At 40.2% G+C, this 19996-nt stretch overlaps 1 protein-coding gene across 1 annotated transcript in view; it reads right to left on the bottom strand.

Annotated features, from left to right (window-relative positions):
* Window positions 1-8873: 8873 nt before the first annotated feature.
* The window catches only part of LOC137645821 (RNA-binding protein 42-like), a 136385-nt gene continuing 125262 nt past the window's right edge, over window positions 8874-19996 (bottom strand). The window contains exon 9 of the mRNA XM_068378793.1: window positions 8874-10605. Within this exon, the coding sequence (XP_068234894.1) occupies window positions 10493-10605 (113 nt within the window). The 3' untranslated portion in view covers window positions 8874-10492. The remainder of the gene's footprint in view (window positions 10606-19996) is intronic.

The following is a 19996-nucleotide window of genomic DNA, read 5'->3' on the forward strand; positions in this document are numbered from 1 at the left end:
TTGCAGCTTAATATAACTTTCCTTTTCATAATTATGGCTGGATACTGTACAGATAAAATTCAGAATGATTCCCGATTTGTTGACATCATTAAGGCCCGATTACAGAGGAATAACACTGTTCACATCATAAGAAATTAATATTTTTTGTAAAATAATCCTTACAGTAAACTATATATTTTTAATTAACTCGTGTATTTAGTCGCCTCCAAATTTAAATGTTTTACTTGATTCATTTTCTGCTATCTTTGATCTTTATTCATCAAGTAATTCATTTTGTGAACTCTTTAATCCTTCTTCCTCTGGTAATTTAATTCACCTAAAACAATCTATCCCATGTACCTTTGAAGAAAAGACAGTCAAAGGTTATCCAAGGGAGACAGACACAGTCTCTCATTTGCAATGCAACCTTACCATTAATGACTAAGGACCTTGTCTATTTTTTCATAGTGTTTCTATTCTTTATTAGTGCTGTATTACATAAGAAAATTTTCTTCAGGCACTTTAAAGCCAAGTGGTAGCATATCCCATAAACAAAATGTTTTCTCACATTTTTATTCTAGACCGTAGAACCATGAAACAAATCTGCTTCAACAGACATGGGGATGCACCTTTCATAATCACTGGCTCAGTTTTGAAAAATACTTTGGCCAGAGGTTATAACTCATCTTCAATTCTAATAGCTGTCATTCATCACATACTGATACTTTCAGATTTCCAAAGAATTTCTTTAATTTTCAATTCACTGATTCATACATTTCACGTGGGTCAGTAAATTTAACACCTATCAACATTATGTTTACACCATATTTTCAGCCTTGTCCAGATTAGACTTATACTGTATAGGAATATAAACGACTACCTTGTATTCTATCAATGTTCTATACTCAGTCAAAATTTGCTATTTATATTTCCAAGTTACAAATTACCTTAAAACCTTTTTGCATGTCAAAATATTTCCAAGTCTTAAAAACCTTTGAAAGATGTTCTTGTATCCCTTATTTAACTTACCTAGTAGTTTTTATGTCCTATCTTTGGCATCCAATTCTGCTACTGAGATTTCAATAAAAGCACATCTCTTACCTAACTTTTTTCGTCAATCAATAAGATGATTATTACAGTTTACTCTCTTTATCCCCACACATAAATAATTTTCCATGCTGAAATTTCTTCCTTCTAAAATGCATAAATTTTGACACTGCCTAACACTAATGGAGGAACAGGACACAGTCATGATGTACCCTACCAATTTTAGTACCACTTGAGCTCATCCCTAATCACTGCTGAAGAGATATTGAACTCAAGTCACAAATATCCCCTTGAACAGAGTTTCGGCTACCATGTTTATTCTATTGTTATCATGTATGGTGAGACAATAAACAGTTATTTTAATTTGTGAGTTTATTTCTCTTCTCATACAAGGGGCTCACCCTCATTTTCCTGCTAATGCTTCCTCAACCAAAATATAAATAATTTATTCCTCTGCAAGTAACTGTGACCTTACTATGTAGTGAGATACACTAGAAATAAACCCACTGTATTACCAAGCACAATTACACAAAACATTTATAACATAACATATAATACTTAAGAGCTGAAAAAATGCCCTTATCATATACAGTCGTGAGAACCAAATAAAAATGCCTTTGACTCCACTAGCTGCAGGCTGATTTCTCTAACCCATTGTCTGTAAGCCACTGGAAGAGATGATCAACACCAGTTAGTTTATTATTAAGAATACAAAGTTAATTTCCTCACCCAAGTATGGTTTTCAATGGTTTTCAAAAGAAATAATCTATTTAAGGTCCACTGCTTAGATTAACTAAATAAATTCAGCAAGGCTTCTCTAAGTAATGTCAAACCAATGGAGGTTTTAATGAACTTGAAAAGGACTATACAATAGTAGTGCCTGACAATATCAAACACCTAAATAAAATTGGTCTTTTGGTAAGATGAATAAATTGATCGATTCTTTTATATTAAGGCAGATTCACGAAGGTGGAAACATCTCTTAGGCCATTTACATGGAGGAGAGAATTCCCGAAGATTTTGTCCTTAGTGTTGGCTGCTTTTTTGTAGATATTAACATTGTAGAGACAATTTACTCTCCTGTAAAGAACTCTATCTTTGTTGATGACTTGGCAACCTACTATGCCTGTAAATGATTGCAAGTCTATCAATGCCACCAATAATGGGCTAATGTGCATATTTTCAAAATTTCAACATTATGACTGTTAACATACTTTACAAGATGTATACATACCGAAGTAATACACGCTTAAACTGTTAAAAGTCAGCTACTACTGTATTTTACCTTCGAAAAATAAAATCAAATTTTTGACAATGACATCTGATTGTAGATGTACATTATCTAGCCACAATGATAATTTAGAATTAAAATGTTGAAATTGTTTAAATACTTTCTATAAGCTTTACCAACTCTTGACTAGGAAGTATTTTACTGCTTTTTGTACAGATTGTACATAAATTGAGAAATTTTTTTGAGATATTTCAGTATATTTAGATGCCAAATGTATGGAGAGATCTACAACTAATGTCTGACAAACAAAAGAGTGGTAAACCTATGAACATTCTGGACACAAATACAACCGACCTTTAACTCAGGCAGAACACTGCTTCCAGGCTTTTGAGCATATCTCAAGAATCCATTTAGAATCAAATGTCCAGTACATATTGTTGTACTGTAATACAATGTGGAGAGTGAGTACATGTATATATGCATAATCTAAGAAAAATGTTATTTTCCTTGGTAAAATAAATTTTTGAATATACTTACCCGATGATCATGTAGCTGTCAACTCTGTTGCCCGACAGAAATCTAAGGTCGGGATACGCCAGTGATCGCTATACAGGTGGGGGTGTACACAACAGCGCCATCTGTGAGCAGGTACTCAAGTACTTCTTGTCAACAAGAACTCAATTTTCTCCTCGGTCCACTGGTTCTCTATGGGGAGGAAGGGAGGGTCCTTAAATTCATGATCATCGGGTAAGTATATTCAAAAATTTATTTTACTAAGGAAAATAACATTTTTCAATATTAATCTTACCCGATGATCATGTAGCTGATTCACACCCAGGGTGGTGGGTGGAGACCAGCATACATGTTAACATTAGAAGCTAAGTATCCCGTATTTCATTTTAGCAGTTATTCAAAATAACAAGCATAAAATAAATAAGTACCTGGTAAGGAAGACGACTTGAACAATTACTCTGCGTTTTTAAGTACGTCTTCCTTACTGAGCCTCGCGATCCTCATAGGATGCTGAGCGACTCCTAGGAGCTGAAGTATGAAGGGTTGCAACCCATACTAAAGGACCTCATCAAAACCTCTAATCTAGGCGCTTCTCAAGAAATGATTTTGACCACCCGCCAAATCAAGTAGGATGCGAAAGGCTTCTTAGCCTTCCGGACAACCCAAAAATATTTCAAGAGAAAGATTAAAAAGGTTCTGGAATTAGGGAATTGTAGTGGTGGAGCCCCCACCACTACTGCACTCGTTGTAACGAATGGTCCCAGAGTGTAGCAGTTCTCGTAAAGAGACTGGACATTCTAAAGATAAAAGACGCGAACACTGATTAGCTTTTCCAAAAGGTTGCGTCGAATATATTTTGCAGAGATCTATTTTGTTTAAAGGTCACGGAAGTTGTGACAGCTCTAACTTCGTGTGTCCTTACCTTCAGCCAAGCTTGGTCTTCCTCATTCAGAAGGGAATGAGCTTCTCGTATTAACAGTCTGAAAATAATAGGATAAAGAATTCTCTGACATAGGCAAAGATGAATTCTTAACTGAACACCATAAAGCTTCAGACGGGCCTCGTAAAGGTTTTAAAATAGAACTAAAGAGCTCTTACAGGACATAATACTCTTTCTAGTTCATTTCCAACCATACGATAAGTTTGGAATATCGAACGATATTGGTCAAGGTCGAGAAGGCAGCTCGTGTTTGGCTAGAAAACCAAGATGTAGAACATGTAGCCGTTTCGGATGAAAATCCGATGTTCTTGCTGAAGGCATGAATCTCACTGACTCTTTTAGCTGTGGTTAAGCATATCAGGAAAAGTCTTAAAGGTGAGATCTTTCAGGGAGGCTGATTGAAGTGGTTCGAACCTGTCTAACATAAGGAATCTTAGAACCACGTCTAAATTCCAACCAGGTGTAACCAAACGACGCTCCTTCGTGGTCTCAAAAGACTTAAGGAGGTCCTGTAGATCTTTATTGTTGGAAAGATCTAAGCCTCTGTGACGGAAGACTGATGCCAACATGCTTCTGTAACCCTTGAGTGGGAGCTGAAAGAGATCGCTCTTTCCTCAGATATAAGAGGAAGTCAGCTATTTGAGTTACAGAGGTACTGGTCGAGGAAACGGATACTGACTTGCACCAGTTTCGAAAGATTTCCCACTTCGATTGGTAGACTCTAAGGGTGGATGTTCTCCTTGCTCTAGCAATCGCTCTGGTTGCCTCCTTCGAAAAACCTCTAGTTCTCGAGAGTATTTCGATACTCTGAAGGCAGTGAGACGAAGAGCGTGGAGGCCTTGGAGTACCTTCTTACGCGTGGCAGACGTAGCAGGTCCACCCTTAGGGGAAGAGTTCTGGGAACGTCTACTAGCCATCGAAGTACCTCGGTAAGTTATTCTCTCGCGGGCCAGAAGGGAGCAATTAGCGTCCACTTGCCCCTTCGTGAGAGGCGAACTTCTGCAGTACCTTGTTGACAATCTAGAACGGAGGGAATGCATATACTGTAGATCTAGATGAGACCAATCAAGTAGAAAGGCATCTAAAAGAACTACTGCTGGGTCCGGGATAGGTGAGCAAAGTATTGAGAGCCTCTTGGACATCGAAGTTGCGAAGAGATCTATGGTTGGCTAGCCCCAGGAGACCCAAAGTCTCTTGCATACATCCTAGTGGAGGGTCCAATATGTTGGAATTATTGTCCCTCCCTACTGAGACAATCTGCTAAGACATTCAAGTTGCCTTGGAAGAAACTTGTTACTAGTGAAAAGTCTAGACCTGTTGAACAGGAGAGGAGGTCACTTGCGAACTCGTACCATGTCAGAGAGTAGGTCCCTCCTTGCTAGGAGATGTACATCAAAGCAGGGAGTTGCCATGTTCACCTCCACTACTTTGCCTTGAAGGAGAGACCTGAAGCTTTTCCAGGTCAGACGTACTGCCAGAAGCTTCTTGCAGTTGAAATGCATTGTCCTTTGACTCGAGTTCCATAATCCCGAGCATTCCCTACCGCCTAAGGTCGCACCCCAGCCTACGTCCGATGCGTCTGAGAAGAGAACGTGGTTGGGAGTCTGAACAGTCAGGGGAAAAACCTATCAAAGGTTGATAAAGTCCTTTCATCCAGTCAGACCAGACTTATCTTCCGGAAACCGGGATCTAGACCGCTTCTAGCGTCTTGTCCTTTCCCAGTGAAGAGCTAGATGAAACCGAAGAGGACGGAGGTGTAGTCTTCCAAGTGACACCAATTGAACCACGGATGACAGTGTCTTAACCAGACTCATCCACAGCCTGACAGGGCCGCGTTCCTTCTTCAGCATCTTCTGGATGGATAGCAGGGCTGGGGGTTGATCGTCTTGTTCAGCCATGTCCTCATCAGAGGGTTCCTCATCCGAAACTGATGAGGAAACGGCAACGGAGTGAGCAACGTCTGACTCGCTGAATCCGGTCGCACTGGTGGATGCGTGACGGAGCCGGACACAAGATCATGGTACTGCTGCACAGTCTGTGAACTGTCAACCATGGGGAAGCGAGAAAGTACAGCGACAACCCGAAACTGTCTAGACTGCCTGGGTTGTGCAGACAACCCCTAAAGGGTTGCTGAGGTTGCCGCACTGCGTCACAATAAGTCACCTCTGCTGGTTGTTGAACGTCTTCCTAGTGACACACTGAACGTCCACAACCACCTCCGAGAGTCGCTTAACGTTAATGTGCGACTGGCAACCCACACTGGGTCGCACCGGAGGAGGAATCATCTCAACTGGCGGATGTGAGTAGGAAATCTCAGCGTCAACAGGGCGTACAACCAACCGGTAGGAAGGTTGTTGGCAAGAAGGTTCTTCTCCATAAAAAATCCTCTATCAAGGACTAAGCTTGGACTGCATGTCTTGCAACAAAGCCCAAGGTCTATGGGAGCAGGTGTGGCAACAGACGGGGTAGCGACTGAAGCGGAACCATTTACCCTCCCTGGAAGCATGTTATGCTTTAATAAAAGTCCATAGGAGGCTAAGCAGCTTAAGGCTCCTCTCCAAATGACAGAGTCCTCAAGGGAATATCAGAAGGAGGGAGAACAGCACTTTCTCATCTACAGGAACTATGACCGAGAAAAGCTAGGTTATCTCAGTGAGGGTTTCACTGGAGCATAAGCAGCAGACCAGAAGGCAACGTTATGAAACTGCTTGACAGTCTGTGAACTGTCAAAAACTGAACTGTCAACCACAACAGGAGCGTGAGGACATACAGCACTGGTGTATAGTAGCAGACCAGAAGGCAACGTCATGTAACTGTTTGACAGTCTGTGAGTTGGCAACAACCAAAGTTGTGTGGGGAAGCCTCAACTCTTGACTGACTAGTTTGCTGCGGGCGAGTGGCGGTAACCACAGTGTGTTGCGGAGGCTGACACACCGTGTCAAAACACGGCAGCTTGTGGTAGCTTACGCACGGCAACGGAGTGCTCCGTGTGTCTGTGGGAGTCATCATACGTCTGGCAGGGTTGACTGTGCATGGGTGGAGGAGCTCTCACAACAAGAGTGTGGGAGCAGGCAGCCATGCCGGGCGCACAACCGTGGAAGGCTGTAGGCCCACGGGTGCATCGTCAACCTTCTCCGCAGTCGGAGTGTGGGAGCTGGCAACAACAAAAGCGGAGTGCTGGTGCGTGGGAGAGACTGCCGTGGGTTGCGGAGCATGCCGCATTGCGGCAAAACACGGCAGCTTGACAGCACCATCCCACTGCTGATGCGGTAGCTCACGCATGTCAACGGAGGGTGCAGCATGAACATGCGTCTGGCAGGGTCGACTGCGCATCGGTGGTGGAGCTCTCACAGGTGGAGTGTGGGAGCAGGCAGCCGCAGTATCTGCTGAACGCACAACCGTGGCAGGTTGTAGGTTAACAGGTGCAGTGTCAACCTTCTCAGCACGATACTCCTGCATGAAGGAAGCAAGCTGAGACTGCATATCTGCAGTATGGACCACTAGGGTCTATAAAAGACGGCAACAAACGGAGCTACTGTCCGTTGTGACTGAGGGTCTAAAACAGCTGGTGCGGCAACAGACGGAGTTACTGCCTGTTGCGGTACCACCTTGCCTCTCTCGGAAGGTGTGCTGCGTGCAGTCAAGGTTTCCCAAATAAAAAGTTCCTTTATTAGAATTAAAACCATTTAAGCTAAGAAAGAATGAACGAAACGCTAGAATCGGTTTACTCTTACTGCAATGTGAAACCGTGAAATACTCTCTCTCTATCGTAACGATAGAGCGCATGTTGAACGTTCTGAACGTCAACAACTGCGGAGACTAAACTAAACGTTAGTTCATCTTTGAAAACAGTACGAGACTATCAAAGAAATTCTTTCAAAAACATAAAATTAAAAAAGTATACATTCTTAAAAGGAAATACGACATGACGGGCTCAATGTTAATTAACTTCGGTTCCAAGTAAGGACCGCCTACTATTAGGAAAGGTCGTATATAAACAAACATAAAAATTAATTTTTTATAAGTTTATAATAAATGGAAAGTTAATCGAAGAGGCCTATAAATGGCGGAGAGATATAAAATAAATAGCAAAATTACCAAAAACCTAAACACACTTCCGTCTAAGGGAAGGGTCGGTCATTAAAAAGTGAAAGAGAGACCATACTCTCTTCGTCACCAACACTTCCGTCTAAGGGAAGGGTCGGCCATTTAAAAGTGAAAGAGAGTCCATACTCTCTTCTTCACCATAATTAAATCTATCCAAAACGAGTTCAAGTTTTGAAATGAAGATAAAACCCCTGCATAGCGAAAGCTCAAAACTGGAATAGTGTACTTCACCAAAACGTTGTGAAAACAAATCCAGTTAGGGACGGCGTATTTAGTAGGTCTTGCCTGTGGCACGACAGAGGAAAAATTGAGTTCTTGTTGACAAGAAGTACTTGAGTACCTGCTCACAGATGGCGCTGTTGTGTACACCCCCACCTGTATAGCGATCGCTGGCGTATCCCGACCTTAGATTTCTGTCGGGCAACAGAGTTGACAGCTACATGATCATCGGGTAAGATTAATATTGAAAATTCTCCTGTATATAGTATGTACTGTGTAATAACCCGCCATATATTGCTAATTGATTCCAAAAGACCTGGTGTAATTCAATTCTAGAATTAGGTTGGATTTTTGCCCTATAAACTGACATACGTTCCTATACATGTAGTGAGCATGAAAAGGTACTCACAACCCACTATCCTTTTGTAAAAGACAGAAACCTGCAATAAGATTCCATGTGAACTTCAGTATTTCACTGTTATTGTACAATTGTAAAACAACGTAACATAAATTTAATTTTTGTATTTAATATTCAAAGATGACCGACCTAAAGTCTATGCAGTACTTGTAAATGAGAACTGACGTATGCAAAACCAACATAAAGAGGGGTATTATTGTATAGTAAATGATCTCTCAATTTTCTTTGATACATAAAATGATGTACAGTACCTTAATGCTTTTGTTATACTATTGTATTTCTTTTTGGAATATTGTAATGACAAGAAATCTGTGAACATACCATAACCTATATTACACACTTAGATTGTTTCATGATCTAAAAAGTAAAGTGTTGAAAACAAAACAAGGAAAAATCGTAACTAGTAAATAAATGAAATATTAAATTTTCTCCCAATTTGTATTTTCGTTACTTTTAACATAAGAAAATAACAGGATTTTTATGTGTGTAGCTTTCTCGCTGGGGTTTCAGTTACAGTAACACAGAAGTGAATTTGATTGAGCCTGGCATTTCCTATTACATGGTAGTGATTGTAACTACTGATGTATAGAAAACCTCTACAGTATATGGGACTTCTTCCTCAAAGTTCAAGTTTCAAGTTGTGGTATCAGTACTAAACAATCCCAATTGTTCTATACATTAGACTGATACACTTTTTAATCATTTTTATATCCTTGGTGTGCTCTACAAGTAACACATTCAAGTTTAGCATTTTGTAGCCAAGATTTTTTCTTTTATATTTTCTGTATGATTTCATGATCACACTCGTTCAACACAGAAAAGTTCAAGGTTATCTGTACAGTATAAGCACAAAGAAGTTCATTGGACATGTATGATAGATTCATGTTTAAAAAATAGCATAATGTTTGCTGTTTTCATCAACATGACCCAGTTATCTATAAAACAAAAACCCTCAAAGTATACAGCACTCTTAACTGGTTCTGCACTTTCCGTGTGGTTTATTATTGGCTAATTAGACCAGATAATTTAGTTTTAAATTAAATCAATCCCTTGCACTAGCATGACACCAACTTAATGGAATCATTTTGAATGTGGTACCATTGATACAATTCTGAATGAAAACAGTTACAATATTTAAATGAAATACAATTGGAAAAATTCTCACCAGTATAAAGACTTCACACTATGAGTATGAGGATTATTAAATGACAAATATTCACAGTATTTTACATTTTCTTATAAAATTTACAGATAAGGGCCTAATAATTTTGACTACAGAATACAAGAAAAGAGATCTACTAATATCTGGCATCAGTAATGTAAGGCCCCATTTCAATGTTTAAATTAAAAATAAAATGGAAAATATAACTGCTACTTACTATAAAAATAAGAGGGACAATATAAATGTTACAAAGTATGGTGAAGTGGTAAAATTAGAAAACGATATCTGAATGAATGATCTGCTATAAACTAGTATTTAGGTTAAATTAACCCATAAAAAATAGACCATCAATGACGGATGATGTACGAGAAATAATTATTGACTAAGGATATGGGGAAAAAACCTTAACAAATGAAACACAAGGAATATAGTATAAAACTACCAGGTAATTTAATAAAAACACAAGAAGGAACTCTGTGAAGATATATGGAAAAAAAAAAAAAATAACTAACGGTGAAAAGGGAAGACGGTAAAATTCATTGAAATACAGTTTACAAAATTTACAGAAATCTTTGTTCCACAAGAAAACCTGTGGAAATATCAGCAAGTGCCTTACGGTAGAACAAAATCCAATTCATGAGTCAAAAATTCATAGAAATTGCACATGAGTGATGAAAAGGAAAAAAATAATGAAACAAAAATGGGATGTCAGACTGCATGACAAATTCTAATTATTAGCTGATATAATTTTCAATGTCTTTTCTTATGTACACAATAACAGTATAACTCAAAAATGTCTATGAAAATATAAAAAATATCTCCGTACAGTCCTCATAAATACTTGTAAACACAAAACTAATAAAAATATAACTTACACTATTTCAGACCAAGTAATTGTTTTTCTTTCTGCTTCTTCTGAACAATATCTAGGTTTCGATCCTTCCAAGTGCTCTTTCGTAGTTTTATTGGTCGAGAACCAACATATTTCCCTAAAAATACATAAGAAGTTGTTAAAAGCATCAACAAGAAAATTGTATCTTTCAAAACCAAAACAGAATGTTTTTTTTAAATTAACTATTTCAATACATATCAGTTCATTGCTGTCCTTCCTCTGGAGGTAACAGTCTGGACCCCTAAACTAAAAGTAAAAATCTCTGCAGCTCTCATCAGCCATACAAGGCTGCCACCTTAACAGGTGGCTGCTCGGTGAATGAGCTCCAAGATTATCTTGTTCTTGTAGCTCGCTCTCATCAGGAAGCATATCAAGAACTCAAAGAACTTTTCTGCCAACCACTTTACATGTAGGAGGGAGAGAAACGCCTATCAACTTCAGTAAATATTGTATTGAAATATTTTTCTTTAGCATAATTATTTATTTCAATGAATCTCTCCAAAGTCCTTTGAGGGAGGAGGGTAGTTCAGAGTTAGGGTCTTACCTCCTTGCAAGACTGTTCCAGACCTCACAGTCATGGGAAGCTTCTCAAACAGTGCCTTTACCAACTCTACACCACTAAGGTCCTTTCTGAACTATGTAAATCTTCATGGCCTTGTACCAAAACTGAAAGGTACAAGAATAAACCCTAAACCTTCAGGTAAAAAACAGAATACACTTAAAAATAGAGCATTATAGTGTAATCGCCATTTCTTAACTGAATATTGTATGATTCCCGCTGCTACTATAGGTTCCAGTGATCAATCATCCTCAAAATTTTGCCCCAATGATAATGCATAGCAAAAAAGATACTTGTGTGACCTTTTTTCATGGAAAAAAATTTCGGAGTTTCTGATAAATTTAAAGACGGGGCCACTCCTCTGATGCAGTAAACCTTAACCTTTGCCAGAGGTCCTCTACACTCTTATAAGCCTCGGTAATTAACCCCTTGAAAAATGCTGATGTGACATTCTTCGACCAAGGACTGATAGGCAACCTCATCTATACAAAAAAAGGTTCCTGGCTGAACCCCTAGCAGCCTCATCCTCCTAAGTAGATCTGAAGAGCTCTCACTGAACAAAAGAAGTTCCCTAGGTCTTGACCAATAATGATCATCAGGGAGGGTATCCCTTCATGTCTAAGTATGGTCTTCTTCATAAATCATTCTTGGCAATGAACAATGAAATATGGACTACACTACTCCTTTTGCCAAAATCCCACCTCAACAGAAAGAGCCAGCAACTCAATTACCATTTTAATGAAGGTGAACACTACAATCATACTTCAAAGTTTGCGGGGTTAGGTAACAAGGACCACAATTAATTGTAAAAATCATTGAAAAAATTAATCCCCTAAGTGCTAGGGGATAATTCTTGTATTGAAATATTTTGTTTTAGCATAATTATTTATTTCAATGAATCTCTCCAAAGTCCTTTGAGGGAGGAGGGTAGTTCAGAGTTAGGGTCTTACCTCCTTGCAAGACTGTTCCAGACCTCACAGTCATGGGAAGCTTCTCAAACAGTGCCTTTACCAACTCTACACCACTAAGGTCCTTTCTGAACTATGTAAATCTTTATGGCCCTGTACCAAAACCAAAACCTACATGAATAAACCCTAAATCTTCAGATAAAAAACAGAATACACTTAAAAATAGAGCACTGTAGTGTAATAGCCATTTCTTAACTAAATATTGTATGATTCCAGCTGCTACTATAGGTTCCAGTGATCAATCATCCTTAAATTTTACCCCTAAGATAATGCACAGCAAAAACAGATCCTTGTTTAACCTTTTTTCATGGAAAATAAATTCTAAGTTTCTGATAAATTTAAAGGGGCCACTCCCCTGATGCAGTAGAGCTTCACCTTTGCCAGAGGTCCTCTACACTCTTATAACCCTCGGTAATTATCCCCTTGAAAACTGCTGACGTGACCTTCTTCGACCAAGGACTGATAGGCAACCTCATCTACACAAAAAAGGTTCGTGGCTGAACCCCTAGCAGCCTCATCCTCTTAAGTAGATCTGAAGAGCTCTCACTGAACAAAAGGAAAAGTTCCCTGGGTCTTGACCAATAATGATCATCAGGGAGGGTATCCCTTCATGTCTAAGTAAGGTCTTCTTCATAAATCATTCTTGGCAATGAACTCTGGACGTATGGACTAGACTACTCCTTCTGCCAAAAATCCCACCTCAACAGAGAGGGCCAGCAACTCAATTACCACTTTAATGGAGGTGAACACTACAATCATACTTCAAAGTTTGCAGTGTTAGGTATCAAGGACCACAGTTAATCATAAAAATAATTGAAAAAATTAATCTCGTAAGTCCTAGGGGATATTTTATTTTCTTACCACACACACACACGCAAACACACACAAACACACACACACATATATATATATATATATATATACACGCACAATCAGCCCTCCTTTGCGGTAGCTAGGTTACAAACATAGTCCCTTGCCACGATCAGGTGCCCTAGCTGATGATTAACACAGTAAATACTGCCTAATATTGTTTTAATTTGGTTTCTACAACAGTCTATAATCATATGTACAATGTACAGTACATGTACACTACATACTGGACACAGTAAGTTTACAGTACAGTATTGTGTTAAGGTAAAGATTTACAGAATCATCATCCCCCCCTTACTGTTCTGTATAACTAAAGTTGTGTATTTTATCAATTTAAGTACCAGTATTTTGGGTGCTGTGATCAGATCAGCTGATGCATATATGAATTAATAACAAAGAATATTATTTATACTATTTCTTAACTTATTCAAAACATCTACTATATAGAGTTAATACAGTATCACATAAGTATCAATGTGTTATAAGCTATCATAATTTTCATATAATACATTTATAACTCATTACAATATTAGTTCTCTCTCTTATTTGATGTCAGGATGCCAGAAAACTTCAAATCTCTCTCTCTCTCATAACACACAGTGTAGTTAAATACATTACATTTTACTGTCAATATTAGGTAACGCAAACAATAAAATAGCCTACAGTAAATTACATTATACTCTCTCTCTCTCTCTCTCTCTCTCTCTCTCTCTCTCTCTCTCTCTCTCTCTCTCTCAGTGAGTGTTACTGTATGCTAGGGAGTCCCATTTTGTATTCCGAGAAAATCAGATGATTTAACGCGAATAACAAAAGCCTATCGAGTGCAATATTTATACAAGTTTTCATGAATAGTCGGTGATTAGTTTGAGGTCGAAAGAGTGGGATAAAACGTCGGCATGAATAGTTATCTTGTGAAATACTAAAAATCTGAACAAGATGGCAGCCTCTGACACAAACAAGGCTTGGAGGGATTTTGCTGCAATCAGCAAGAGCAAGAGTAAATTCCATGAGTTGGCACAACAAGAGCTAGATCTACTGGTAACATAGGTCACAAAGAGCTCCAACCAGTGTGACGGAAAAATATTCTCAAACATATTGAAACAATATGATCCAAGAAACTGAACAAGTCTGTGGAAAACATCATCAATATAATAGAAGAAATTCCAAAGAAGATCCAGGTGATAAAGAGACTTATAAAGAAAGTTTACATCAATCAGCACATTCCATTCAACAACAATAAAAAGTCCAATATGGTGAATGTGCTGATTGATGCATTGGGAAAAAGAATGCCTAAATGGTGCAATACATGTTAGATGTGGTACAGTATTCTAAACCCACAACAATTATTAAGGAAACGCGATGTATGCCATGTACCAACACATCCAAATTGTGCTGAAATGCAACAAAATATAAGTACTAAAGACACAAAGGTATTCTGCTCATCATGCTCAGTATGGATAGAAAATATAATTAAGCCGAGACGGAATCTGCTTAGTTGAAGAAGAAGAAGAAGAAGAAAAAGAAGAAGAGAAAAATGAACAGGATATGTGTAAGGATGCAGAGGAAATCATTGATACAACATATGATGCCATTCAACAACATACTTACGTAGAAATAGAATATCCTATGGAAACAAATAATAAACCCAAGAAAAGAAAGATATAGTTGGCAATTCACTGAAAAGAGGGAATTGCAGATTTGGCAAAAGATGCTACTACAAGCATCCAAAGATATGCCATAATTATGAAATATATGGTAAATGTGCGTATTTAGACGGATATGGAGATGAATGCAGAGATCTCCATCCAAAAATATGCAAAAACCTGAAAGAAGGAAAAGGATGAAATTCAACAAAAAATATTGATATATGCATCCTGCAACCATGAATGAAAGTAAAAAACTCAGCAAACAGAAAAGAAAAATGAAAGCAAAAATGAAACAAACAAAAAAGCCGAGTATATACCGCGCTATGCACAAAAGGCCCCAAGATATGATACCTTTCAACCAAAATATGCACAATTAGAGCCCAACTACAAAGAATGCATCTATAATGCCAGGGGTTGATGCAGATATGGGGATAATTGCAAGTATACACACAAAAATAAATATGAAGGCGAAAGAGCAAATATAATAGAAAAGTTGGATCTTTTAATGGCAGAATTCCTGGAAATGAAGAAAAGAACATCATATCAGAACAGGAAGGAAGCATGGGAGAATCCATATTATTACCAATATTAAATAATGGGGATGAAACAAACCATAATAGTGATGAAAGCACAGGGTATAGTCACAAGTAACTCTAAAAGGAAAATAGAGTTCTTAGAAGAACTAATCCAAATTGAAAAAATAGATATGTTAAATATAAGTGAAACATGGTATTCCCAAGAGACTGGCAGTGACGACCAGATAACGGGTTTCCAAACATATAGATCAGACAGAACAAATAGGAATCAAGGGGGAACCGCAATATATGGAAGAGACATAAATCAAGGAAAAGTCTGTGAAAAATACAGCAACACAGAATGTGAATTGATTGCGGTAGAATTTGAATATGAAAAATTAGTGAACATTGTAGTCTACAGAGCCCCAAATACTAAGGAGGTTGACATCATAATAGAAAACGGATTTTGAGCGAAGCAAAAAATCTATTTTTGGGTGAGATAGCCATGTCGTCCTGATGGAAGGTTCCTTTAGTAGCTTCCTTTGGGTATATATGACTACAGTGGATATTCCAACAGAATTAAACTAAAGGTTTCCATAATTCTAACTTCTGGCGCGAGTACCCTTAAGGTTTCCCTTTAGGATATCGTATAATTAAAGGGGACGTATTCTTGACACGCCACATAGCTATCTGCACCCCACATAGCGTTTACGCTTCGAGGGGGAAGTTGGTGTCAAGATATGGGAGGAGCCGTTACAAAGTTCTCCTCCTCCGTTACTGTTATTGGTACTCGGATGACGTAATAAGTGATGCTATCTTGGCTGACGTCATCACCGCCCGCGAACTCCATTCCTTTTGGCGTCCAGGCCAGACCCCATGATGCAGTAAGATCGGGAGGGAGCCTGCAAAGGCTTAATAGAGAATAAGGGCAGGTCCATCAGGACGACATGGCTATCTCACCCAACAATAGATTTTTCGCCTGTTTTTTGGGCTCAGGCCATGTCGTCCTGAAGGAAGTGTACCAGAGAATTAATGTATCGTGGATTTTTTCCCTCAGTAGTGCCTTTGACTTCTAGACAATATTCCTTTGGTCTAATGACCCAAGAGACCTGTGACATTACCGGTATATGTCACTTCAGTTAAGCATGTACAGTACTATGTTACTGCTTCCTACCCCACCGCAGGGATAAGTCCTATTGGACTTATAGAAAGTCTCGAAGTTGCATGATAAATGAAACTCACTCAGCATCTAGAAGTACCTGCCGGTCCCAGAGCAAGGTAATAGGTAAGGTAAGTATAACGTGTTGGAACAAATTACCTCGGTCTAGACGAGTTTAAGCGGAGGAACAATAGAATTTTATTGTTCAATCATTTTATACAGAATAGAGATAGTCAAACTCTCAAACAGTATTTTATTACAATGTTAGGGCGAAATAAGACGCACGAAAACAGCAAATTAATTTATTGGCAATAAATACGAATTATCATACGTAAAAGTAATAAATGTAAATTGTAATAGAATGTAAATTAGTCACATAGACATGGGACATTAGTAGAAATAGTTGTCGTATCTGAAAATGAAAACTTGCCATCATACATGTTAATTCCGTAGGAATTGTAATGTCTTTCTAAAATGTCTTAGATACACTTCATGTTTGAAACACAAGGCACAAGTGTTTAGTGTATGTGACTTCACCTTAGTATATTTAGAACAGTCCGTAGTGTCACTCGGTGACACTATTTTCACTATGTTGCACACTAGGGTCAACACAGACACCCTTAGAGTTAGAGTCCCATATAACTCACTGTTCATTGCAGCACTAAGCAGCAGGTTTTAACACACTACCTGCAGCTACCAGGAAGTGTTTAATTTCTTACACCTGCTTCGCGTAGTGTTTAAAGAACACTCTCAATGACTTCCATCCCGTGAATAAGCGGAGACTCTCGAAGTCCATCGACTGGAAGAAATTCAGGGAAGAGGCGACTTTCCTAGGATCGTGACCTGCGGGTGTACTGTCAGGATCCGCTCTCCGAATGAAGTAGGTGATCTTCGCCCTTAGTTGTTTAAGTGACAAGTCAGAGCCCGATGTTTCCCCTTTAAAGAGCTGTCCTCCACCAAAGTCCGAAGTTCTTCGAAGATAGACCTTTAGATCCTCCACTGGACATAGGGAGACATCTTCCTTCAGAGGGCAGATTCTCCAGGGACCCCACCTCTTGGTGGGTAGCTCGTTCTTGGCGAGAAACGTTGGGTCGGGAAAGAGGGTGAGTTCGCCTGTTTCTGCGCACTGGATCTGGCCTGCTTCCCTTGATAATGCCACAATTTCACTTACTCTAGCCCCCAAGGCGAGAGCAAACAAGAAAATCACTTTCTGAGTCAAATCTTTCAGAGGGCAAGTTTCGTTGTCCAAACCTGAGGCAAAATGTAGCACCTTGTTAAGATACCAGGAGATGGGTCTCAGAGGGTCTGCAGGTCTGAGTCTAGCGCATGCCTTCGGCAACTTGTTGAAGATTTCGCCAGACAGGTCTATTTGGAAGGTGTATAGTAAGGGTCTTGTCAGGGACGATTTGCAAGTGGATATCATGTTGGCTGCCAAGCCTTGTTCATGAAGTTGAATGAAGAAGGACAAAAAAAAAAATCCATTGATATTTCCTTAGGATTTCTTGTCTTGACAAAGGCCACCTATTTCTTCCAAGATGACTCATATTGCCTTCTGGTAGATTTTGTTTTATATTCCTCTAAGAAGTCTAACCTTTCCTTCGAGATACCAAACCTCTTCTTGACGGCTAGGGAGAGAAAATCATGAGATGAAGGTCTCGGGTTTTCTGTGATGAAGCGAAGACAGTCGACTTCTGAACTTGTTGGGATAGAACTGGGTCCGGCAGGGGACTTAGCTTGGGTTGTAACTCCAGGATAAATGGGAACCAGTTGCTCCGGGGCCACTTGGGAGCCACTAGGGCCGCTATTCCTTGGAAGGATCTCAGCTTGGTGAGGACTTTTAGCAGAAGGTTGGGTGGAGGGAACAGGTAAATCTTGGTCCATCTGTTCCAATCAAGGGACATGGCGTCCACCGCTTCGGCTCGGGGGTCCTCGTATGGGGCCACGTAGTAAGGAAGCTTCTTGTTGTCGCTCGTTGCGAAGAGGTCGATCTGCAGTTCCGGGACTTTTTGGGAGATGAAGGAGAATGAGTCTGCGTCTAGGGACCATTCTGACTCTATCGGAGCTGTACTGGACAGAGCATCTGCCGTCACGTTGCGGAATCCTTGTAGGTGAACTGCTGAGAGGTGCCATCTTTTCTTCTCCGCCAGGCGGAAGATGGGCAACAACACTTGGTTGAGTTGGGGCGATCTTGAGCCCTGACGATTGAGACATCTGACCACTAAGTCGCTGTCCAGGGTCAGTCGGATGTGGACTGAGGAACGTGGGGACAACCTCTTCAGGGTGAAAAGGACTGCCATGGCCTCCAAGATGTTGATGTGAAACGTCTTGAATAGGGGAGACCATGTTCCTTGAACTTGACGTTGATGGGAGTGACCCCCCATCCTTCTAGCGATACGTCTGTATGGATGACGACCGAGGGTGGAGGTAGTTGAAGAGGTACCGACCTTTTCAGATTCTTGGCCTCAGGCCATGGCTTGAGTAGTGATCGTAGCCGAGTCGGCAGAGATCTCTTGAGATCTCTTCGAGCGTTTGATGCGTATCTCCTCCAGACTCCCGATGCATCTTTCAGCTGTGCTCTTAGCACTGGGTCTGTCACTGAAGCGAACTGGAGGGAGCCGAGCACCCGTTCCTGTTGTCGTCTTGAAATCCGTTTGGATTTGAGAAATCTCTTGACATCTTGCTATTTCCTTTCTCTTCTTCAGTGGAATGGAAAGACGGTGTGACTGGAGGTCCCAATGGATGCCTAGCCATTGGAACTTCTGAACTGGAGAAATTCGAGACTTTTTGGTGTTTATCTTGAAGCCAAAATGTTCCAAGAATTGGGAACTGGAGAAAGTCGAGACTTTTTGGTGTTTATCTTGAAGCCAAAATGTTCCAAGAATTGGATCACCTTTGTGGAAGCTTGCAGGCATTCTTCTTCTGATGCTGCCCACACCAGCCAATTGTCCAGGTAAGCCATCACCTGGATGCCTGGTAAGCATAGTTGTTGAACGATTGTCTCTGCGAGCTTCGTGAAGATCCTTGAAGCTATGTTTAGCCCGAAGGGCATGGCTCTGAACCCTGAATCCTAGGTAGGAGGAAGTCTGGCGATTCATTGGAATGTGCCAGTAGGTGTCCGCCATGTCTATCGAGACTGTATATGCCTTTTGAGGCAGTAGGGCTCTTATATGCTGAAGAGTCAGCATTTTGAACTTATCGTTCAAGATGAACTTGTTGAGAGGGGACAAGTTCAGAATGACTCTGAGTTTGTTGAAGTCCTTCTTGGGAACACAGAATAGTCTTCCTTGGAACCTGATGGACTTTACCCTCTTGATCACCTTCTTGTTCAAGAGTTCTTGGACGTATTCTTTCAGGACGGGGGTGGAGTGTTGGAAGAATCGGTGGAAAACTGGTGGTGGTGTTTCCCAGCTCCAGCCTAGTACATTCTTGATGATGCTGTGAGCTCAGGGATCGAAGGTCCAACGATCCTGGAAGAGGCGGAGTCTTCCTCCCACCGGAAGCATCTCATTGCTTCTGGTTGCAGGAGGGTCTAACTCGTCGACCGCCTGCTCCCCTGCCTCCTTTCCCTCTGGAGGGACGTCTAGAGGAGTCTCTGCCGGTGCCTCTACCTCTGGGACGAAAGGTAGTCGAGTGCCTCTCGTAGGCGGGCGTGAAGGCTGGTGACTGAGTCACCATCGGCTGGGGTACCAGTTGGAAGGTTTGTTGGGGCTGAGCCACCAACTGGGGAGCAGCGGTTGCAGGAAGCTGGTGTTTAGCCTGACGAGGCTGTGG

The sequence above is a fragment of the Palaemon carinicauda genome, chromosome 8 (genome assembly GCF_036898095.1).
Source record: "Palaemon carinicauda isolate YSFRI2023 chromosome 8, ASM3689809v2, whole genome shotgun sequence".
In the NCBI taxonomy this organism is placed as follows: domain Eukaryota; kingdom Metazoa; phylum Arthropoda; class Malacostraca; order Decapoda; family Palaemonidae; genus Palaemon; species Palaemon carinicauda.